The sequence below is a fragment of the Leguminivora glycinivorella genome, chromosome 11 (assembly GCF_023078275.1).
Source record: "Leguminivora glycinivorella isolate SPB_JAAS2020 chromosome 11, LegGlyc_1.1, whole genome shotgun sequence".
NCBI classification, from domain to species: domain Eukaryota; kingdom Metazoa; phylum Arthropoda; class Insecta; order Lepidoptera; family Tortricidae; genus Leguminivora; species Leguminivora glycinivorella.
In genome coordinates this window covers 8,527,770-8,553,336 of record NC_062981.1, presented here as the reverse complement: position 1 = coordinate 8,553,336, position 25,567 = coordinate 8,527,770, and the positions used below count along the sequence as shown (strand labels likewise).

At 37.8% G+C, this 25,567-nt stretch overlaps 2 protein-coding genes across 3 annotated transcripts in view; both read right to left on the bottom strand.

The window, feature by feature from the left end:
• Window positions 1–5,938, bottom strand: part of LOC125231052 (protein bowel) — a 33,222-nt gene extending 27,284 nt beyond the window's left edge. The window contains exon 1 of one of the 2 annotated variants that reach the window (XM_048136396.1): window positions 5,261–5,938. The gene's annotated coding sequence lies outside the window, so the exon portion shown is untranslated. The remainder of the gene's footprint in view (window positions 1–5,260) is intronic. The other variant, XM_048136395.1, reaches the window with a different exon arrangement.
• Window positions 5,939–9,746: 3,808 nt separating this feature from the next.
• Window positions 9,747–25,567, bottom strand: part of LOC125231326 — a 74,388-nt gene continuing 58,567 nt past the window's right edge. Inside the window, exons 29-37 of the mRNA XM_048136767.1 lie at window positions 24,655–24,681; window positions 24,449–24,574; window positions 18,085–18,237; window positions 17,422–17,498; window positions 17,030–17,206; window positions 16,390–16,575; window positions 15,691–15,877; window positions 12,396–12,531; window positions 9,747–9,871 (exon numbers count right to left, since the gene is read on the bottom strand). Coding sequence (XP_047992724.1) covers window positions 9,820–9,871; window positions 12,396–12,531; window positions 15,691–15,877; window positions 16,390–16,575; window positions 17,030–17,206; window positions 17,422–17,498; window positions 18,085–18,237; window positions 24,449–24,574; window positions 24,655–24,681 — 1,121 coding nt within the window. The 3' untranslated portion in view covers window positions 9,747–9,819. The remainder of the gene's footprint in view (window positions 9,872–12,395; window positions 12,532–15,690; window positions 15,878–16,389; window positions 16,576–17,029; window positions 17,207–17,421; window positions 17,499–18,084; window positions 18,238–24,448; window positions 24,575–24,654; window positions 24,682–25,567) is intronic.

Below are 25,567 nucleotides of genomic sequence, written 5' to 3'. Positions count from 1 at the left end.
ATTCATATTTAACAACTGAGAGAATCGTAGAGAGAACTTACAGTTTAGTACTTATCCTTTTGTTTATAAATAATATCATATTCCTCAGAGAGTTGTTTTGGACACAGTCAAAAAGCTTGCGGCACTTCAACAGATCAACACCGCCTAATAAAGAAATAGGAAACCCTTTGATTTCGGGTCCGCCTCGTCACCACTTATAACAATGTAATAGGGTGCCTTGTGGTAATTTCGATAGTCACATAAAAACCACTTTGAGCTTTTCAAATAATTAAAACTGTAACTGATAGATGATAGTCGCTGCGCGGCCGTTGTATTCCAAAATTTCCAAATAGAAAACATTATGGTTGTATAAAAAAAGCAATGGTTTAACTGCCACCAGATGTGTAATCTTTCTAACATAGAATTCTTGTTACCTGACCCATAATTATTGTTTGCTAAGTAACACTTATTTTAGTCACGGCTTTTTTTAAAGCATTCTTCTTGATTTTAAGTATATCCCAAATACTCTCAGTTGCTGTATTTGAAAGAAATAGTTATAATTATACAATTAAAAACTCCAATAGAAATTGTGAACAATGTAAACTGGCTCTGGTAATTGTTTGATATTAGCTAAACATGCAATATAATGAATATATTTGTAACTACATACTTACTTTTTACGGACAATACTCGCACTCGTCCTCCGGGTAGTGGTCATAAACCGACACACCACAGGCGAAGCACCAGCACAAATTATTGTTAATTATATTTAACACATTGTTTTTGTCCCGCAGGTCCGTCACAAAATGATCAGGCCGTTGGGGGCTGTTAAGCACTATATGACCACAGTCACAAACACTTATTAACACGAAGTGGACTGGGCCCTGCCACGGCCACACAGCTTCGTCGTTTAGTAGCAGGCTCAGGTCACTTTTTGTTAAAACTTTGTCCACATCGACACACACTACCATTTTGACCAAAAACTTGCTTCTAAGTGACACAGTTTAAAATTTTCCATCACAGCTACGAAATTATACAAGTGCTCATCAAGTGGACCCTATTTCTTGCAAAAAAGTCCTTAACAAGATAGATAACACCCGAGTGGTAAAAATGTCAAAAGGTGAGTTGTGTTCATATGTGGTTTTTCATGACAAAATAAACGTGAGAACGGCATCATCATCATCATCCTCCTTGCGTTATCCCCGCATTTGCTACGGCTCATGGGAGCCTGGGGTCCGCTTTGACGACTAATCCCAAGATCTGGCGTAGGCACTAGTTTTTCGAAAGCGACTGCCATCTGACCTTCCAACCCGAAGGGTAACTAGACCTTATTGGAATTAGTCCGGTTTCCTCACGATGTTTTCCTTTACCGAAAAGTTCGCACATAAGTTCCGAAAAACTCATTGGTGCGAGCCGGGGTTCGAACCCGCGACCTCCGGAACGAAAGTCGCACGCACTTACCGCTAGGCTACCAGCGCTTTTTTCTCATGAGAACGGCATATTCATAATAATATCCAAACAAAGCACCTTGTCATTTTTTCCGTACGTCCCCTAATGTTATTAGTCATGTCATTAAAACTGAAACCTGACATGTTATATTGCCCTCTTATGTTATACGCTCTTATGTTGTCAAGGGAATCTACTTGCTAGCTGTTATCGACTGAAGTTGAGAGGACCAGAACTAAAGTGGCTAAAACTTCGAACACTCGACAATATTTTAACATGGTCCTCATTTGGTATTGTGACATCTTGCCTTGTTGTGCTCTTGCTTGCATAAATATGGACGGAAAGTAAGTAAAAATAAACTTAAATCACTTTTGACTGTGCTGAATAAGGTGCATTGCGCAATAACGAAAGTAAAAAAAAATAAGTATAGTAAACTGTTTATTCTGTCTTCAGTGGTATCAATACGCCTCCGCCGACGCCGCCGGAGTTGTCTCCGCCGCCGACGCCCCCGACGCCGGAGGCATCTACATCATCGGCAGAGACTCCGCCGCGTTCACCTTCTTTGCCGCCGACACCGCCGTCGACACCGCCGCCGGATCTTGTGGCGGCAGAAATATGGTGGCCGCCAATAATAAACCCTAATCCGCTGGTGCAACGCAGGCACAGCGCACCATTTTAAACTAGTGCGAGAAACGAGAACGCGTGTGTGATTGTGTGTGTGTGTGTGTGCTTGTGTGTGAGTGTGTGTGTTTCTGTGCCTGTGTAGCTTTTTATTTTTTTTATACTACGTCGGTGGCAAACAAGTATACGGTCCGTCTGATGGAAAGCGGTCACCGTAACCTATGGACGACTGCAACTTTTTGTAGTTAGGTTAGGTTAGTTAATTATTAAACTTTTATTTATATTAAACTCTTTTTCAATTTCAACCTACATAACTACCTACTTAGTAAAAGTAAGATAAAAACCAGGTTAGAAAATAGTCAAACTCACACTGGATTCCTTAAGTTTTAAACTTACAACAAAAACAGTGTAGGGACTGTAGCAAAAAAATTCGGTCTTTACAATGCAGTTTTTTTAGTAAGTGTCTTTGCCACGATTTTAAATGACCGATCATCCTAATTTGAGCCTTATCCTTAGTACGCAAACGTTGATGTTATTGTACGCTAACTAATTGTAGTATAAAAAATCGCCACCCCCCTTTGATTTCTTATCTGTTATAATTTGTACCCTATTGTAAGGTATTAAGGTTTAAATTATGTAGTGTATTTCACTGGTCAAAAAGTCACAAACTCTTTCCATTGGTAGATAATGTAAATAAGTGACCGCTTCTCGGGTGTATTCCAAAATAGGCCTAGGCATGCTCAACCTCCGGCGAACGCGATAGTACATGTCAGTTGGGTACAGCTTCGAAAGATTAATCTTAGAATCAATTTATTCAAGCGAGATCGAAAACGACGGCGCGCCAGGTCCACATTTCACTACGCGTTGCCCGTTCTACCGTAAAAGCCTTCTGATTGTCCATCCCTTTCACTCGACCATCTGGCGTTCGTTCCCTCTCGCTTGCACTAAGGTTATGGCTGATCGAGTTTCTACCATCTTACTCGCTCCAAAGCGGTGAAATACTTTTATCTCGACTTTGGCTCGAGGATTTTAAAGATATGAATATGTATTCAGATACTGCAAGTACCAAATGGAGTGGGATATAACTGGTCATTTCAATAAAACTTTTAAGGAGGGTTTTAGTAATGGGGTTGGAGTTTTAAAGACGTTTACTGATAGCAATGAGGTTTCTTGGGAACCTGTTCAGAGAGGGTTTACATTAAGTTCTAAACCTGGTTACTGAGTGTATTTCTATCAAGCTGCGTATACGTACCTATTCAGTTATTTAAATTTTAAAGCAGAAACCGTGAATTATGATAGGGTATCGTCAGGTCTCACTGAATATAACATTGTGATCCTATTATTATGCAAGCAGATGACTTTAATTATCGTTACATAATTAGTGTGTAGGTGGCAAAAGCTCCAGTTACAATTATTGATGCAGTTGCATCACTAATTGATCCTTTGTATACTAATTAATGAGATTTGTAAGCAATTGTGTATATGTATTGGAACTGTTCTTTAATTTTTTTTGTGGCATAGGAGGCAAACGAGCAAACAGGTCGCCTGATGGTAAGCGATCACTGCCGCCCATGAACACCCGAAACATCTGAAGTGTTGGAGGTGCGTTGCCGGGCTTTAAGATGGGTGTACGCTCTTTTCTTGTAACAAAAAAATAATATCTGTTGATTGAAATCCTTTTCCGAATTACAAAGTATTTACTTTTAATTATCTATATACGTATACCATTTGTAAATTACATAGTCGGTGCGGAAAGAAAAAAGTCACTGAACTTTTATCTTACCGAACAGACTCTACCATATAATAAATAATATAATTATAAATAATTAAATAACACCTTTTCTTCCCTATTAAATCACTTAAGTAACCCATTAAATCCATCTTTAAAGGACACAATTAAATTTTGTTAGGTAACTCATCTATCTATAAACAATTATTAGTTTATTGGTGTCATTTAAGAGGAGACCAAGGTGAGTTGTGACAGAGGAGAGTTGTGACAAAGTTGATTATTGGGAACTATAGCAAGATTGTAACAGGGCAGGTTTTTTAGTTCCAGTCTCGGGCTAGCAAACACGCGCTATTGTGAACTTGCTGATAGTTAACAAGTTCCTAAAAATCTACATTATAACAACTCGCCTCTGTCACAACTCACCTCGATCTCCCCTACAACGCAGATATAAATGCAGTACAAGGCTTTGTTCGACAATATCACTCGAGATATGTGTGATTCTAGATTATCAGCGTTATCAGTTGATGGTGAAGATTAACTACCATTTGTTCAGCAATTAAACAACTCGATGCTTCTACCGTGTTACTGGTAGGTACGTTCGTAACGTTTTAGCGGTTGCTTTTGTACTGCGATAACAGACCATTATCGTCGATTATTTTGACATTGTGACTAACAATAGCTTTTCAACTGTTCTTTAAAAGCATTAGGACATGTTTGGTTTGTACTTATTACCTAATCTGATAAGAGTTAGTATGGCACCACTGAATCCTACGGGAGTTGCTCAATGTTGTACAGTCAGCTGCAGAGAAAAGTATACCCCCCTAAAAAGAAATTTGTATGCAAGGGGTATCCTTTTCTCTGCAGCTGACTGTACCTATTTTAAAGCAAGAGAGCTCCGAATCTGTGAGCAACCCTCTAGAACATGTGATAAAATGGTGAAGGGGTTGGGGGGGGGGGCATATGCTAAAGAACCTTTGACAATAATTAAAAGGGGCATTGTGAAGTAACCAAACCATCAAGATATGAACAGAAGTGAGAAAGCTGTATAACTGTCCCGCTATGGTACCTAAACCATGCTTTGAAGAAAGGCAAGGCATTGTTGACTTTAAACCGCAACGCTTCTTCACAATCAAGCGCTCAATGGGATTGTTATCTTTACCTACCGCAAAAAGCATATCACAGTAGGATTATCACCATAAATTCTCAGCCTTGACAACTGAACCGAGACAATCTTATACCTAGATAATTACTGCGAAACACAGTGGCAGGAAGCATTTAAATAATCATTAAAGACGGTGTAAAGCACAAGAACAATGGGTAAGCCGCAGAACTGATTCTCAGAATTGTTTTATTTCCTACGGCATCTGCCGCATAAACAATGATACTAACCCCGAGTTACACACATGACTTGACTATAAAACAGGTAGCGATAATCAAGTGCACCCTGCCTACCCAATTTATTCCACATCCGCTGTATTAAATTACCTCATAAACAAAAAACCAACAGAACTCACAAGGCGACGGGTTGGCCGATCGATCGTCAGATGTCCAACCCCAACCCTCCGGTAGTCAGGTAGTCGCCCACAATGTTTCCAAACGCAAGGTCCGCAGACCCACAATAGAGGCTCATTGCAATTTTTTGTCACATTTCACAGTCCAACCGCAGTGGCTTCAACAGGTGAATAGGAGATTAGTAGATGCGAACATAACAATAGCCGCACTGCACAGGTCATAAAACAGTTAATAGGCGCGTCGAGAAAAGTTACTGAATTTTATCACTTCTCACTTCACTTATGTTCGTTTCACTGTAATCCGTTTTATGGAATTTGGTTGTTGCGTTTCAGTTGAGTGTATTATCTGTGGCAGTGGCGTGGCATGCGTGTCGGCTGCGCGTGCGTCGCTGGCGCGCGACTGGTGGGAGTCGAGAGCGTACTACCGCGCCTGCGTCGGAGGCAGTAGCGCTCCCGTGGCGTCGCCCCGCGCCCCGCCGCCGCCGCCGCCCGCGCCACCAGATCGAAGCCTTCTGCCTTCTGTCACTGTTTTACTTTTGGAGCGATAAAAAAGGGATATCTCTGGATTGTTTATTTTTCGTGTTAGTAGCTTATAAGTCACGTAAATTAACGCCGCCCGGTTCACGAATATCGTTCGGCCTTGCTAATTGATTTTTTTAACGACTTCAACAGTTTTATTTCATGTATTTAGAGAGGAAAATAAATAAAAGACTTTTTTTTATATTTTTCCCCTTTATTACAACGAAATCTATCGATATAGTCACATAAATATTTAAAAAATCACCTATTACACAAACATGCTCCTTTCTGCTTTCCAATCTTTTAGTGAAATTTAGGGCGTAAATTGTTAACAATTTTTAAATTTCTATGGATACTAGTGTTACGTTACTACACGACACAATATGGCAAAAACCTATATTCTCAAATAAATAAAATTTATATTGGCAACTCCCTTAATATAATCTGGCACAAACTTTTCCTAAACAAAATATTTTTGTAAGACGACAATTGAAATAGGTAAATACTATTGATATTATTCCCTTTTCTCATATTTCCATCTTTAATTACCTACTTACTGAACACATTATAATTATATTTTCCATCTTAAACATTTCGATAGTTCTATGAATTACAAATAAACTTTAAACCTATATTTCATAATGTGCTTTAATATCTTTTGCGATTATTAAACAGGATTTTCAATTTTCTTATGTTCTAAACACTCACTAATATAAGGCTACTCTATTAAACCGAATACTGTTAATATTCAAGTCTTTTATTTATTATTTTTAACATATTTGAGCTTTAACGTGATTATTTATGTACATCATCGTCATGGGTTTAAATTCTCTATTATTTATTAGATTAATGCACGATTTAAGTCACCTAAGTATGGACCACGTTCTAATGGGGAAATACATATAATGATATTGAATACTTATGATTCTTAAAATACGTTTTATTAATTATAAGTATAATGTGATGTACGAATTCTGTAACCCACTAAACGTTAATATACTTACAATTTGTAAAAATGAAATTTAAAATAAGAAAATACGAAAATCACAACACTGATAACAATCACAAATTTAATAAAAATCTTAATACGAGGGGTTACAGATATATTACTTCTTAAATTTACATCGATTGTGCTTCGCAAAATCAAATATTTATGATTTCTTAATTAACAGACTTTGGCACAGATATATTATTAGGAATATCGGATCCTGCCTCCTAATAACATTTTTCTACAATACACAAATACATAGGTTCGTTAGGAATATATCCACCTAAATTAATACCCGCACCAAAAACTTATCTAAATCTCTATTATAAATATTAACATTATTTAAAGTCATAGTTCGACTTTTATTTCATGACGTATTTAATTCAAATACATAGGTATCAATTTTGAATATCATCCTGAAATGCTTCCACATGTTCTTAACATAATAGCATCATTTTTGAGAGTACGATAACATATTTTTATAAGCTTTCTAGAAGCGTTATTTACAATATATTTAGCATTTCTTTCATTTATACTAATCCCGTAATTAATATTATAAGTTGTTAGTTATAATTTCGAAAATTTAGTTCACGAGTTTCATTTTCAACCGTTTTAAATACATAATTAATTATGTTCAATTGTTTACTTTTTACATACAACACCCATGATAACATTGTGCTTTCCATTCGTTATTTACTTAATTACATATTATAATAATTTTTCAGTACATATGGAGTTTTTCCCCGCATTTATTGGCAAGTCAAAATTTTAAAGGGCCATTATGTGCTGAAAAACGTACAATACAAAACATGTGCGAAGAGCGAGTTTGTAACTCGTGTCGATTTAAAATATTTGTGTTTAAATTTATCGCCACTCGTTTCGGATTTCCTATTTTCCGCACTTGTATTGTAATGTACTATTTCATTTCGATGTTATTTGCAGTGTATAGATTTGGCATTTGAAATGTTTTATTATTATTTTTTTATCAAGTGGTTTATAGGTTATGTATACAAATGCCAATATATACGTTCGTTTGTTGCCTTTATATAGCTAACTGCTATTTAGTGTTGTAAATATATTTCATTTTGAAACAAGATATCGCTCACTAAGTAGTCGAAGACTTTTGTAAGTTTCGACTTGGCCTTTTTTTTCTAAAATTCAATACTCTTAAAGCTCTTTATGCTGGATTAATTAATCATGTTCGATGATTTAGTTACAAATAACAATAAATATGCCAATATTGTTACAAAGTTTTAAATAAGTGTCCTATTTTTACTAAGTCCAAATATAAGGGGACTTCTAAAAGTTCTTATCAGTGATTAATTCCAAACGTTTAAACAGAGGATTATAATATTATCCGGGTAGGATAACAAAATGTCCAGTTAAGTTGTAGTTTTTGCGGTTTTTATAATTCAATTATCTCTTTAGAAGGATTCCATTTTTTTAAAGAATGTAATTTTGTATAAATAATTAATTTACCAAAATTGCAACCGCACAATTTTTATGTTAAATAGAAGAAATGGTGCAAATAAACAGTACTTACATTATAGAGGATCTGTGGCAAGAAAGAGAAAGGTATAGCGAATTAATGTGGAAAAAATAAACGAGAGAGGGTAACCAAAGAAAAGTTGAATGGACTGTGTGAGAGATGATAAGGTTTCCCCAAACTTATAGACTCGGACTTTTTTTTAATAGCCTATAATGTGTCCCACTGCTGAGAACTGATGGTAGCCTAGCGGTAAGTACGTGCGACTTTCGTTCCAGATGTCGTGCGTTAAAACCCCGCCTAAGCCAATGAGTTTTTCGGAATTTCTGTGCGAAATGTCATTTGATATTTGCCAGTCGCTTTTCGGTGAAGGAAAACATCGTAAGGATACCTAATTCCAATAAGGTCTAGTTTACCCTTCGGGTTGGAAGGTCGAGGGCAGTCGCTTTCAAAAACTAGTGCCTACGCCATAACTTGGGATTAGTTATCAAAGCGGTCCCCAGGCTCTCATGAGCCGTGGCAAATGCCGGGATAACGCAAGGAGGATGATGTGTCCCACTGCTGGGCAAAGGCCTCCCCTGTTTTCCACCACTCGTCACGGCTCTGTGCATGCTCTCGCCAGCCGCCACAAAATGAGTCCTGGGGGGTTACCATGACGTGCCAAACCCGTTCAGTTTAGGTTGAGAGAGAGGGACGGGGCTATGTAACTGCTATAGCTGTGTCCCTTTCTCTCAACCTAAACTGAACGTCTTTAGTACGTCATGGTAACCCCCATGGTCTTTCCGCCATCTCATATTGGTCTACCTCGGCCTCTGATAATAACGACGCGGAAATATCTAGCCAAAACTAGCTCGTTTGTATGAAGAGGTTTACGCGTCGTCATCACTGAACGCAGACGTATGTCCATACTAACGATCGATTTTTAGTCGGCGAAAACCGATTAGGAGTCGATGTGTTTGGGGAGAGAACACGACGGGCGAAAGAAAAACCCATGCTGCGCCCACAAGGCCACAAGGCGGACAATACCTACGCTATAAAGACGTGCTGAAACGTAACCTCAAAGCGTGTAATATACCCACAGATAAGTGGGAGGAACGTGCTTCTCTGAGGCTGGAATGGCGTCGTACGGTTCACAAAAGTATTGGGCTTTTTGAGACACAGCGTTTAGAAAACCTTGACGCTAAACGCCATTCCCGGAAGACCAGACCAAAGCCGTCCTACACTTACACATATAACACAGTTGGCCAGCTATATTGTGCTCCGTGTAATCGCACGTTTAATGATAAAACCAAGTTCGGTTTTGCGAGTCATTTAAGAGCCCACCAAAACCAAAACTCAGACCACATGGACTAACAAGGAGTCGCCATAGCCGGATACGGTTTGGACGACGATGAAATAAAAGGGATAAGGGCAAGCGAATGAATGGGGAAAAAGGTGTGAATAAGATGGAAAATAATAAAAAATAAATAAATAAAAAGAATTATAATTGTATCTAGAATATAAAGAATATGTAGGAGTCCTCTAAAGCGAGACATTGTCGTCAACCAGCCTTCATCCACCGGTCTATGGAGTATTCCAGGGCCGCCATCCATCTGAAATAGAAAAAAAAAGTCTTCGTATAATTAGCCATTATAAAGCATTTTGTTTTTATTTTCAAAAGTGTGAGAGTAGGCGAATATCCAAGAGAAAAAAAGAGTAGGCACAATGTTGCTACTACCAAAGACATATGTAACTCCGTATAGACAGATAGTCTAAGAAAAAAACGTACCTCAGTACCATACAGAAAAAGGTACGGTGGCCTAGATTGCATTACACCTTTGGGGTACGCTCAGCTAGATGGCGCTAATATTAATATTTGGCATTTTAAAACATATCACGCTAAGAATATGGGCCAAATTGTCAAAACTGAGGTTCAAAAGTTTTAAGCCTGTGTCAAGAGATGGCAGTCTATACACTGTGATTACACATTTTACTTCGACAGTAACTCTCTATAATACTCGATCCTCTTTGCTACTACTTAGATATCAGTAAAAGCTTCAGTAAAAACTTGATCTATAAATGTAACTGATAGAGCCCTACTATGCTTGAACTCATACTCAGGAAAAGTGTAAGTAGTATAGTTTTATGGACATTTGACGGTTGTAAGTAATGATAATTATTGTGCCTATATAGCCCGTAAGGCTAATCGAACAATTTGACATGAAAATTATATATAGTTTAATGACCTATAAGCCAGTGTCAACATTGATAACAAAATGAGGTACTTCATTCCGATATAAACATTTAAATTGGCAATTGGCATCATTAGTATGTCTACCTCTAACCACAGAATACATATTAGTACAAGTACAGAAAGCCCTCTCTAAAAACCCGCTTAAAGAAATAACGACTCATGCTGCGATACTATAAAGTTCAAATTCCGACCGCGCAACGCTAAATGCCTACAAATCCTACAATTATATTCACGTAGAAGTGCGCTCTCTTTCTATCGCGTAACTCGTACCTTTTCTGACGATATCAAGGTTGCCTCCTTTTAAAAAATAATATTTTCTTACTACTTCTGATAGTAAAATAAACCTAGTATACTTATGTCTTAGTGGTATGTAGGTTTAATTCAATTAAATTCACGTGTAACTAGTTAGGCGTCCTTACTTAAATGGGTACCTTAATTGAAACAGACTTGATATTACCTACTCAAAGGCCTTGAATAATTTAGTTATTTTTGTAAACAAATGAGGTTTCGAATAGTATCACGATAAAATATCAATTCTGTGACAACGGTCGAATCAGTACGTAGGTATGCGAGGAACAACTCTCGCGCGCGCGTCACCGCTTGCCCGTGAGGCCCTACTGATTTGCCCCTCGCGAGGGGTACTTACAGTTCTATACCTACACGCGCGAGTGGGACAGGCCTGCTCTAACATTAAGTTAATAACTTTAGCATACGATAGAAATCGAGTAAATTTTACGCCGGACATCACGCCCAGATTTTTACGACCCACTTAACATCTTCCCTTTAACAACTACATCACAACACTGAAATCTAATCTCACATCATTAAAGCATTTTAAAGCAACCGTTTCCTATCCATTTCGGACTCGATGTCTCACACTATAATAATAGTACATTACGGGGACTACCTCTACATTCCTAATGCCGTTTGTTCGAAAATCACTTGGCCTAACTCATTTGGCCGAATTATGAAATGCCTAACGCTCTTTTGGCCTAACGATCATTTGGCATAATTTAAATTTTGCCCCAAAAATGATATTACCCATAACCGATTCGCTGTTAGAAAGGTAGGTTTGGGTTAGGTTAGAACCGTGACCTCACACAAATCCGAATCGCTTCTAAAAACTTTAAGAATCTAGATATACATCCTACATTACGATACAAGCGCGGAAAAAAGGAGGTACGACACGAGTTACGAATTTCCTTGTTGCACTTGTATCGTACGACTTTTTTCAGTACAGATGGCTCTGAAGTTTCGACCTGACAACAAATGAACCACTCTTTTAGTGCGTGTTCAAACCACCAGCAGTACTTCTGTGGTACTAAATAAAAAAAACCGGCCAAGAGCGTGTCGGGCCACGCTCAGTGTAGGGTTCCGTAGTTTTCCGTATTTTTCTCAAAAACTACTGAACCTATCAAATTCAAAACAATTTTCCTAGAAAGTCTTTATAAAGTTCTACTTTTGTGATTTTTTTCATATTTTTTAAACATATGGATCAAAAGTTAGAGGGGGGACGCACTTTTTTTTCCTTTAGGAGCGATTATTTCCGAAAATATTAATATTATCAAAAAACAATCTTAGTAAACCCTTATTCATTTTTAAATACCTATCCAACAATATATCACACGTTGGGATTGGAATGAAAAAAAATATGAGCCCCCACTTTACATGTAGGGGGGGTACCCTAATAAAAAAAAATCCATTTTTTATTTTTGCACTTTATTGGCGTGATTGATATACATATTGGTACCAAATTTCAGCTTTCTAGTGCTTACGGTTACTGAGATTATCCGCGGACGGACGGACGGACGGACAGACAGACATGGCGAAACTATAAGGGTTCCTAGTTGACTACGGAACCCTAAAAAGAGTTTAGAACTAACCGTTTCCTATCCATTTCGGACTCGGTGTGGAAATAGAAGTGTCGCTGCTTCGGCTCTGTAGGCATGACTTCGAAGGCGTACTTCTTGCCTCCTGGCGCGCAGGTCTGCACTCTGTAGCCGTGGAGACATGCCATGCCTGGAAAGAAAGGGTGTGTTACATACATACATACATATAATCACGCATGTATCCCATAAAGGGGTAGGCAGAGCACATGAACTATTAAGCTTCAGTGCCACTCTCGGCAAAAACCGGCCAAGAGCGTGTCGGGCCACGCTCAGTGTAGGGTTCCGTAGTTTTCCGTATTTTTCTCAAAAACTACTGAACCTATCAAGTTCAAAACAATTTTCCTAGAAAGTCTTTATAAAGTTCTACTATTGTGATTTTTTTCATATTTTTTAAACATATGGTTCAAAAGTTAGAGGGGGGGGGGACGCACTTTTTTTTTCCTTTAGGAGCGATTATTTCCGAAAATATTAATATTATCAAAAAACGATCTTAGTAAACCCTTATTCATTTTTAAATACCTATCCAACAATATATCACATATTGGGGTTGGAATGAAAAATAATATCAGCCCCCACTTTACATGTAGGGGGGGTACCCTAATAAAACATTTTTTTCCATTTTTTATTTTTGCACTTTGTTGGCGTGATTGATATACATATTGGTACCAAATTTCAGCTTTCTAGTGCTAACGGTTACTGAGATTATCCGCGGACGGACGGACGGACGGACGGACAGACAGACATGGCGAAACTATAAGGGTTCCTAGTTGACTACGGAACCCTAAAAAGGGTGAAAGAAATCCAAATTGTGACTTTGCAGTGACAGGTTGCCAGCCTCTCGCCTACGCCACAATTTAACCCATATCCCACAGTCGACTTCTACGACACCCACGTGAAGAAAGGGGGTGATGAAATTCTTAACCCGTCACCACACGGGGTGTTTAAAAGGGTGTGTTATAATTTTGAAATTGAATCCTGTTACAGAGCCAGGATTATCCGTCCAGAGACTTAAAATAATGTTTTGATTGTGAATTTTATTTTACTACTCAAAATAGAAAAAACTAATTTGGTGTGTGGACGACAAGAGCTTCCTACACAATATTTTTTTTCTTTTAATATAATTAAACATTTTAATATTCTAGTAACTGATAATTTATATTACTATCAAAATTAAAACACACGATATGAAATTATTGGTACCCTCTAAACTGGTATTTAGCATATCTCTTCAACTCTATCAATAATTTAAAAGATTCCACCAACCAAGCTTAAAGTATACCTACATATACAATACATACTCGTATTTAGTCAGATATGTAGATATCTAACACTAATTATACATCAACACACTAAACGTAAACTACATAACCCCTATCATTATAGTAAATAAGTCCTACAGGCTGTTCTCAAAACGACAGTCAAATCTTATATCGATTGTAAACTTGTTCTTATTGCAGTATGCGTATTAATGAGGACTGGGGTCCAATTACCATCGCCAGAGGCTGGGCTCAGGCGGTCGCGTGTTTCATACGGGTGCTATTCTAATCGCTTCTCGAGCCTAAAGCTTTGACTGTCCAGCATGGAACGTTTACACACGATTTTACTGAGCCAATAGTGTCAGTACATTATAATGAAATTGATCTTTTCAAATTGATCGAATGAAATATTTTGGAAATGTTGATGACGCTAATTTTGGGAGGGTTTGGCAGTGAATTGTCTCGTTAACCAGACTTTTTAAATCAATACAAATATGTAGCAGCAGGTACTATTTTCTCAATTCAAACAATGCTTTTAAGATAGCAAAGCGATTCCGTATAGCATTTCCATCGAAACGTTCGTATTTGTAATGCTAGTTCAGTCAATGTCAGTAAATTGTACTGAGACTGACTGAAATAGCATGACACGTTCGTACGTTTCCGTAACAATACGAAGGCAAATCTTTTCGCACTATATCTGTAGCATTTCTTAAACCGAATACGTCAATTTTGACACTGACAAATCGGTATTGTAGATATCGACTGTATTAGGGATTAGGGCTACTTGCACCACTCAAGGTTAGTGGGCTATCAACTGTCTAAATCCATATAAAATGGTGGGTTGACCTAGGGTTAACCCTCCATTTTCGGTGGTGCAAGTGACCCTTAGAGAAATAAAATAAATTGAACGGGATTACTGCGGGCCGATTTTTGAGTCTCACGCGTTCAGAAAATGGTCACTGAAAATAATAAGCAAGTCACCGTTTTCAACTGGTATTTTAGTAACAAAAGAAGAGAAAAGATCCTGGAAGAGATCCCTTAAAGGGATAAGTCCGCCTTTGTACTAGTGATAAGCTCTTTTTCTTGTGTGTTGTATTATTTTCTGGTACAATAAAGTGTTTTACTACTGCTACTACTACAAAATCCCGTATGCGAGATTCAAAAATCGCCCTCCTGATCCCTTAAAAGGACTTTTCCAGAGTAAAATGACATACGTTTGTCGTTCGACTCGCCAGGACCCAACAAACAATAAGGAAACTTAGCAAGGCTAGTTCACAATCTTTTGCGTTATCAGCATTCCCAAGACTTGGGATATGTCATTCTGATCCCAAGAGACGCCATTATGGAGCTTTAAAGAATTTTACGTACATTTAATTACGAAATTTGCCTGCTTACGATATTTAAAAAAAAAAAGCTGAGGTTGCATACTTCGAAACACTTTAGTGCTGAATGCTTCGCGTTGTAGACATTCCGATAAGTAATTAACGTCGAGTTAAAGGGACTAATTTTAGGTTAAATTGCACTAAAAAAATGCTGTCATGAAATTGTGTCCTCTGTTGTGTTTCCATGATAACAAGAATGTATCATTTTTTAAGTAATCTGGAAACGTTTTATCGGATGCAATAGACTTTGTTGAATAGTCACATACATTTAAAATAATTAACTGATTTTTAAGAAGCAATGAATCAAAAGCTAGAAGTAAGGCATTATATTTATATTTCCAGGACCATCTTTACCCGGGGGTTACAAGGGGTGCATGGCACCCGGGCGCAAGAGTCTGGGGGCACCAGACACCGGTTTTTGACTTTATTATATAATATTTCCCCAATATCGCGTGTACAGCCGTGCTTAACAGTAGTCCCAGATACACGGCCCACTCTAGACAAAAGTTTTTGACTAAAATCCTCCAATCAACGGCCCGGATCCTACTATTATCTACATTTAAGCAATTTATATGAGCTTTTTCGTCCATGTGACCAACATTTCTGCATCCTTGCATTATAATTGCTGGCGGTGTAGTAGCGATTACTTACCAAATGCGTTTTTGCTGTTCCCCTCACTATAGAAGTAAAGGCAGGCATCCTTCAGCACGCAGTAGCGTTTGGCCCACGATTTCCACTTGGAGCCGAGTTTCATTAGGTAGCCGAAGCAGTCTGGACGGGGTATTGATGATGGGGGTAGTTTCATGTTTCTCATTGTTACTTCTAACCAGCCGTCACGCTGAGGAAAAACAAAAAAAGTAACTTAACATTTCTTGTGGAAATATTTAAATACTTTACTATCCCCTTGTAAAACAAATATAGGTAGGTAACTAATAAAGTAGCGCAAATAATTATATATAATTTATAGCTATAAAGCTACAAAATTATGTATAATTATTTGCGCTAGCTATAAAACTACAAATTATATATAATTATTTGCGCTACTTTATTAGTTGTTTGTTTATATTAATAAATTATAAATATTCCAAAATGCAACAAAAGGCAAACTCTCTTAAATGCACGTAAACCACGCCATCTCGAGGAGCTAGCTTTAAACATTTAGTGACAGAGCTTAGCGACCCTTGTCCGCCCGGAGACTAACGGAGCTTACTCTAAAAGTTCCTATCATAATGGTATCGCTGAGAGAATGAGCCAAACTTACTTTCAACACTTGCTCTTTATTTGTATCTTATAATTCTAACCTGAATGTTTATCTAAAAACATGTTGAAATTCCGTGTAAACTGTATCACCTGATTACTAGTATCAATAGCATGCGCTAGAACAGCACGCCATCTAGCGGCGGCCTCCGCACTATCGGCAGCTAGTTGCAGACGATTGCCGCCGCCGCGCTGCAATCGGAATCCGTGCGGTCGCCCCGCGTCCTCTTCGGTTAGTTGGTAGTTTACTAGCATGAGCGCTCCGACGGGGTGAATGCTCTGGAAATTTGGAAGATGCAATGAAGGAAATATTTGGTATGTTTGTAGGAAGCAGATAACAATTTTTTGTAGGTAGGTACATAGTCCAAAATTTATTTTCAACTTTTATTGAGAAACAGGAGGTTTCAAATTCAAAAACAAAACAAATGCTTTCAGGATTCAGGAGGTTAATTAGGTCTCTTCGAGTATAGGGATAGGGACTAGTGAGATTTATCTGTTCATATTTAACCCCCCCCCCTTCCCCCCCTTTCTTCCCGTGGGTGTCGTAGAAGGCTGGCGTAGGCGAGAGGCTGGCAACCTGTCACTGCAATGTCACAGTTTCATTTTCTTTCAACCTCTTCTTTGAAGGAGTGGCACTGAAGTTTCGTGTGCTCTGCCTACCCCTTTATAGGATACAGGCGTGATTGTATGTATGTATATTTAACGGACATCCTAGATAGAGAGAAATGCTTACCGAATCCGTCTTATAATAATACAAGCAGTTGTCTCTCTTCAGGACGAACCACCGTCTGGTCCATCGCGGCGGGTGGTGCGGCCTTAGGGGAGCAGCTCGCCACAAATAGCCCGAGTATAGGGCTGCTGGGCCGCTCTCGTGCGCTAAAGAAGCTACCACTTCACATGTTCGCGCTACCTGAAATGTGAAAAATAGGAAATGATTACGTTAACGTATGTGTGTGTATAAAGATATAAAGTGTCATCATTACTTCTATCCCTACTATCTAGCATTTAACTGGCAAAACATATAGCATTTGCAAGTGATTATCATGAGGAAAATGCATCATACGTTCTAATTATTATAACATAATTATTTGCTTTAATTCTACAAAAATATAAACGTTTCCTTACCTCTAATTCAAGTATTTCTGAACCGGAGTGCGCTATTTTAACTACTTCTGAATGTGTTTTGTCTAAAACATTGATACCTGAAAAAAAAGATAATTGGTATATGTCATGGTCGCAATAATTCAGAAATATTTTATTAAAACATTTGACAACCACAAATTAAGGAACCTCGAGGCTGGCTGGAGAAAGTGTAGCGGGTTTAATGCCTGATATTAGCTTGTTTCTTTGACAGAAGTAACCAGTAACTACTGAGTTCGTTATTGACAGTAGGGTGATAATCATCATCAACTCGCTGACCTTCGAAGCAGCTTACAGAGCTTACTTGGCGTGGAGGCTTGGTGGTTTTGTTTTCTTGAATTCTGAATCCAAACATATTGACAGCTAGGAGATACCATTAACAGCTATGACGATATCACCGACCGGCCGGAGGTCTCCGTCGACGTATCGAGTTAAATAGCTGCCACGATTGGTTTTGATCCTGTAGATAGTGCAGATCCTGAAGCTAACAGCTAGTAGATGTGCATTGACATCTATGACGATATCGATGACCTCGGCCGGAGGTTTGTGCTGACGTTTCGAGTTCAATCGCTGACACGATTAGCTTGCCCCTGTAGATACTTAATCCAACAGCTAGTAGATATGCATTGACAGCTAGGAGATACTCACCATTAACAGCTATGACTATATCGCCGACTTCTAAGCCGGAGGTCTCGGCTGGCGTGTCGGGTTCGATCGCTGACACGACGACTGGCTTGCTCCCGTGGATCCGAAACCCAAACTCCTCATTGCCACGGCGGACGACAACTGTTTTGTCGCTTTCTGTAAAAGAAAAAAGGTATTATGCATATATTTCATTGAAATCAGATGAACTACGTAAGGTAACGGACCCGATCATGGACTGTTTAAGATAAAATTTTGCCTATTTTTGATATTTCACTGATACCTACATGTATAAATTTTACCGCTAAGCGTGTTAAAACTTGAATGTCTTATCCTTCTTTTACATTTTAAGCATATTGCAGAATAGATACTCTTACGTATTGGTTTCTTCATAGTTAACAAATTAAAATGAGGTGTTTTTTTTCCAATCATGGACGGCAGTTCTCCAGTATTGGATCCCCCATTATGGACAGGAAATAAGTTTAAAATTTTACTTTTAAAGCCAACTGATACTTAATTAGTCAATTTTATATATCCCAAATAAAATTAGTTTGGGTTATTTTAACATAGGATTGTTTCTTGTAAATTTTGGTTTCGTAAGTTGTTCCTTGTCCATCATAGGAGGTAGGCAGTTTTCCGGTTCCAGTTATGGATACTCGCAAAATAACACTATTTCTTTATATCTTTGGAGTAACAAACTAGTATGTTTTGTACCATATCTCATGGTTAATGCAGTAAGTTAAACTCATTCAAGTTTACACCGAGTATTATTTTTTTATTATTTTATACGTGAACTCAACTCTCTTAGCAACATTGCTAAGAATTCGTCTTGATATTTTTTTCAGTAAATTGATGAATTTTATCTTGCCGCCAAATCCTTCAGAAATAACCGAATTAAATGAAACTTCATAATTAAGCAGCTCTATGACTCTTGTTTATGGTACAATACCGTCAGTTTTAGAAACTAATTTAAGATACTTATTTTTAAGGATTTGTGTTTATTTTGTCCATAATGGCATCACCGTCCATTATAGGGTATTTTACATTATATAAATAAATAAATAAATATTGGGGACACCATACACAGATCAACTTAGCCCCAAACTAAGCAAAGCTTGTACTATGGCTGCTAAGCGACGATATACATACTTAAATAGATAAATACATACTTATATACATAGAAAACATCCATGACAGGAACAAATATCTGTGCTCATCACACAAATAAATGCCCTTACCGGGATTCGAACCCAGGACCGCGGCTTAGCAGGCAGGGTCACTACCGACTAAGCCAGACCGGTCGTCAAATATTTGTTTACCTTCAACCAACCAACTGGATTATATATGTTAATTACGTATGCCAAATCATTTTGGAAAACGTTTGTCGTGAATATATGATTAGCGAATTATCTTTGGTCAGATAAACTGCAGAAATATAAATTAGTATAATAAGGTAAATAAGGGCCACCTGCAACACCCGCTTAACCAAAGGTTAGTGGACTGTTAACTGTCAAATTCATATAAAATGGAAGGTCATCCTCGGGTTAAAGTGATTGATTTATCTAACTGAAACTAAATATGTGTATCGAACGGGGGGTGTAACAAGCCATGCGATTGATGCGATGTTATAAATGACTATAGCTAACGCGGCGTAGCAAAAGAAACACTTTTTGCTACTACTGAAATTCCTTGTCGTTAGAGTAGAGACACAGATCGTTTCGATCGTTTCGCTTGATGAAAAGTTTTCCCCGATGATCTAATAGTTCAAAAAGTCTTCCAGAGGAAAATAAGAATTTTATAAATAGGTAGACACGTACCGAAATTCCAACGTCTTGCCCTTGTAAAATTTTCGCAAAGATTTAAAAGACGCAAAGCAGTGTATCAAGGTTACAAGAATACGTTTATGTAACTGAAGAAAACTAGAGAGTTTTTTTATATTGAAGTCTATGGCAGGAAATCTAGAATTGATATGTGAATAAAGTTATGGCAAAATAAAAATAAAAAATATTTGTTCATCCGACAAATAACACTTGTACTACGTTTGTGCCTCGCTGCCCCGATAACTCTGTTCACACAAATATTTGGAACTACCAAATATTTTAGAACTTATAATAAGCTCATGAAATAAAACTATGGAAACGGATTAAATCGCGTATAATGAATGATTTAATCCGTTTCCATAGTTTTATTTCATGAGTAACTATCGCGGTAACCGAAGACAATATTATAATAAGCTATCCGAACTTATAACAAGAGTCAGAAGTCCCAACTGAAGGTTTGCCAGCGAGAAATGAAGTGTCACAAGGATGGACCGCATCAAAAACACTACCACATCTCGGACACTGGCGATCAAATATATGAAAAAGGTGCGTTCCTAGCACACATTTTAAGCTCGTGTAGGTGAACGCGTGCCATGCTTGTATGAGTGAGATATGACAGTTGACTGTTCGCGTTTTTGACAGGCGGTAACTGTGAGGTAACCGAGAGGAGGTGGGCGGCGCTTTCAGCGGGGAGCGGGAGTGGCCATACTGTACGATAGTACTCTTTATTATACTGTGACACTACGCTGCGCTCAAAAACTCGCATAGCTGACGTAGGGGAAAATACCGCCAGGCTGAAGTGGGACTGGGCAGGTCACGTCTGCCGCATGCATCCTGATGCATGCCTGCTATCCTGATAGGTGGGCTAATATAACCACCAAGTGGATGCCGACAAAGAAGCGGGGACGTGACAGACCTAGGCGAAGATGGCGGGACGACTTGGACACTTTTATGAGTGATTGGCTGGAAAAAGCACACCAGACAGAGGGAGTTGTGGAAATCAAGGGGACAGGCCTTTACCCAGCAGTGTACATATAACGGGCTAGTAAAAAAAGCTATCCAGTGACATATCGCAGGTTGGCATATAGACCAATTATTACCCTACCACCCTTTATAATGTATTTTTATTGCAAGACCACAAACCTGTCCTATAATTTTCTAGGGCTTTGAACTTCAGGCCCCGTAGCCGAATGGCATTTCTGCGACGCGAAACGCCACCGAAACGCCGCAGAAATGTTGTCTGGCTCTGTCGCGCCAATACGCAAAAGCGATAGAGATAGATAGCTACAAAAGAGATATTATCCTGAGCGTTTCATGAGCGTTTGTGCATTCGGCTACGCACACAGCTGTATTAAATTGTAATACCAATAACCGAGTTTATAATTCATAACGCCAACACATAAATTTTACGCTCAAAGCATCGTAAATAACTTATTGGCTATCACAAATTATAGCAACATTGAAATGCTTCCATCTTCAAGAGTTGCAAACAAAATTAGAATTTGCAGAGTACAATTTAGTATATTTAGGAACTAATTTTGAACAACTGACCTATTATTTATACAATTATCTAAATAGTACAGATACATATAGACGGCAATAAACTTCACGAAAGCTGACCATGACATAGTTTTCACTCGCGGATACAGTCATCAGTCCAAATATTTGTGTACAATACTTTGTGCTAAATGATTTGGCAGAATACCAAATTGTCAATCATGCCGCTTTGTTTCATTCATATACTATTTATTATGTTAGACGTAATGTGTTAAGTCACTACTTACTAAGTGCATTACTTACTAAGATTGTTTCTTAGAAGTAGGTCAAGTTCTTGATGATTTGGGCACATGAAAAATGGAAATTGTTAGTTTATTTTCCATGTTTTACAATATTATTAAATATTTGCTTTTACTTAAAGACATTGACGTTAAAATTGGTAAACGGTTTTTAACAGTTGGTGCAACCGACCCTTAGTATAAAAATCAATCACGAATCAATTAAGAGTTTTAAATAATTCACGGTTAGTTTCACTAGACTTATATTGACATGGATATAGACTGTGATTACCTTTTTGATTTTTATTGAGGTCCCGATATTTCGACGAATTCGACGCAGTTGCATGCATCATGATCACGGCAAACTGAAGATGGAATATCGGGACCTCAGTAAAAATGAAAAAGGTAATTACGGTCTATATCATCCTCCTTGCATTATCCCGGCATTTGCCACGGCTCATGGAAGCCGGGGGTCCGCTTTGACAACTAATCCCAAGATTTGGCGTACGCACTAGTTTTTACGAAAGCGACTGCCATCTGACCTTCCAATCCGAAGGGTAAACTAGACCTTATTGGAATTAGTCCGGTTTCCTCACGATGTTTTCCTTCACCGAAAAGCGACTGGCAAATAGCAAATGACATTTCGCACATAAGTTCCGAAAAACTCATCGGTGCGAGCCGGGGTTCGATCCCGCGACCTCCGGAATGAAAGTCGCACGTACTTACCGCTAGGCTACCAGCGCTTCAATTACGGTCTATCTATATCCCGGTCAATATAAATCTAATGCACCAATCAATTGTTATACGAATAAAGCTTTCACACATCCTTAAAGACGTGTAGGTAAGGTGGGCAACAGAGAACCAGTGGTACACAAGGAACCAACGGTTTTATTCGAAAATGCGACGTTGCCAAACTGCACTGCGAACATAGGCACGCGCCGCTAAGGTTCCCCCGCTCGCTCCCCAGTCGGCGGCCGGTCCGCGTTGAAATTGCACGTGTAGTGAAGTATTTTGTGATTTTGGACAAGAAAACAGAAAAAAATTAAGTATTTAGTTTTTTTATTTTCTCAGAATGTAGTTATGTTTGATTTATCTAATTAATCAGTTGTGCGGAGTGACTATTTCTCTATCTTTTTGACATTCACTGATGCGGCTTTCTTGTGTCGTTTATTTTTTACCGAATTTAAAAAGTGAAAATGTATATCTAGCACACATTGAACCACAAGGCTAGAGTACTCAATGAACCAGGAGGTTCTCTAGGTAATTCTCTAGTTAGCCTTTGGAAGGTCTATTTTGTACAACTTTTGCCATGTTTAAGAGTTAATATAAATATATCTAATATAACGTTACTATATAGTACAAAAATATATGATAATACATATATTATTTAAGTTTTTTGAAGTGCAAGACTTTATTTTTCATATAACGAAGAATATTGTGACGGTTACATTAGTAAACTACTCTTAGTTTAAATAAATAAGCATTTTTGACATTGTAAATGTTGTATTTATTAAATTGCCCCATATTTACCTAAATCAGTTTGTATATTTTGCAATTATTTATCAAAAACTATGCAATTATATAATGGTAGGTTCATTGTGTACTAGGCCGGTTCATTGAATACATAGTACCGGTTCAGTCTGTACCAGAGATTGTACACAATGAGCCATTGTTCATCTTTTAAAAAAACTAAAATATCTCGACTTCTATTCAGTTTTATTAAAAAATAATGATGAAAATTTAGAGCTAGATAAATAACAAATGCACTGAATAAAAAAAAATGGAATTTGGACCTATTATGACTGACTTATTAAGATTTAAATTTTTGGTGGCTCATTGTTGGCAACCTCACTATCTGAAAACCCTTATCACTTATCAAAGGGTGATGCTGCCTTGTAATTGACGTGTTTTGTTCGGAAAGGGACCCTTGTCAATAAAGGATTCCATGGAAATCACGGATGGTGTTAGTAGCACACTAAAGCTATCCATTACATACATACTATCCATTATTTGTGACGTTATCTGGGTAAAGGGACCCTATTGTCGATGGCGCTTACGTCCCGCAGCGTCGTATTTGTACACGCTCATTGCTCATAACGCCGTAAGCGCCATCGACAATAAGGTCCCTTTACCCAGATTATGTCACATTTATTTCCTAATGTATCCTCGTTAATCACAACACTTGGATTAGTCGTATTCTTGTGTTCGTTTTTGCGTTCACGAAAAGTAAAATTAGTTAGGCGATGTAAGCATGCATTAAATTTTTATATGTACAATTTGTACGGTCTTAAAGAAAAGTCATGATTTTGAGTTTGACAGCTGAAAAGACGATTTTTCTGGATGCTTTTTGGATCTTGTCGAATGCTTAGTACTGATTTTTATTTTACAAAGCCTTTACTCTAAGTATTTACGAGTAAGTATTAAGAGTTGAATAAAGTTACAGGTGTTTTAGAAGTAGGTACCTACTTACCTAGCTCAGGCATCAGATGAATGAAGAACCGAGCATTATCCAAGTCAGTTAAATAAAACATCTGACAGAAATTCTCGGATCTACATACTTAAATACTGTAAAGTTTCAGAGCCACTCTTGGCGTTAGCGAGGTTGAAAGAATAGGAAATGTTGCCCACCCATCGCCCATCCCACACTGGATCCCATATCCTACAGTCGACGTCAAGGAGACTCACGGGAGAAGAAGAGAGAGGTGGTGACATTCTTAACTCATCACACACGTGTTAATTTAGTATGAGAAAATGAATAATCAAAATCGATTTTACCACACGGTTCAGCTGCGACTAGCTTATTAGCCTCACACTGTCGACACCACAGCGTCAGCATGAGTTTGAATATCTCTTCCAACTTGCTTCTCAAACTGCCCTTTGGATTCATTAACACTTCTGACACTATTGAAAAAAGAAAATCATCAATAATGTTTCCAATTGTAAGCTCAAAATTAATATTTATAAATTGAATTTCTACTTACAATAAAGCCCCATTTTGTATAATTTCCCTAAAACACTCTTGAACTTGAATATAAACGCACATGCGCTAAAATTACGTCATTTTCAGTACATAGTTCTGAATCGATCCGTCCGAAATTATTCACGCTAACACCAGTCAGTAGTCGCGTGTCTTTAACAACTGAGGGCTGACGTTCGCAGTGTTTTGAGAAGTAAATATAGTTTCGGTCCCGCCGGCCGGTTACGAGTTACAAATGAATCGCTTTCGCTTTCAGTTACCGAATGATAGGTCAGGCCAAGGTACAGTCAACCAATTGGAACCCTAGGCCACTGTAGAACTATGTCACAGTGACGTTATAAATCATATTGTAAGAAATCTCTTACTGCTTGTCCTTTTGACAAGGTCGTAGAGTGGTCTAGGGTTCAAATTGGTTGACTGTACATACAGTAACATAAATGAGATCGCAAAGTAGATGGCAATTTTGACAAATTGCACTTGCATTTTTCTCAACAATCCTAGGGATACAATAAAATTGTAGACGAAAGAATATTTATTTTTAACACGGTAACCACTAATGTTAATCAATCGATTTTAACCTAGGTAAAGTCAAATCAATAAGGCAAAAAATAAGGTAAATAAGTTGCCCAGTAACATTTTGATACGAATTTATTGTTGAGTTAGTTTGTTCAGTTACTTACAATACAATACTTTATTTATAACATCGAGTTACAGGTCAAAATACATTCAAAAACATGTTCTAATAACAATACAATACATTAAGTACGTGCTTAAATTAAATGTAAGTAAGTATTGTATCAATTGTATGGGGCGATTTTTACCGAAATATTTCTGGATATGAATCTTTTTGCCTGTGGATATTCTGTATCATAAAATATATAAATCGGATTATTTTAAATAGGTTATTATATTATTTT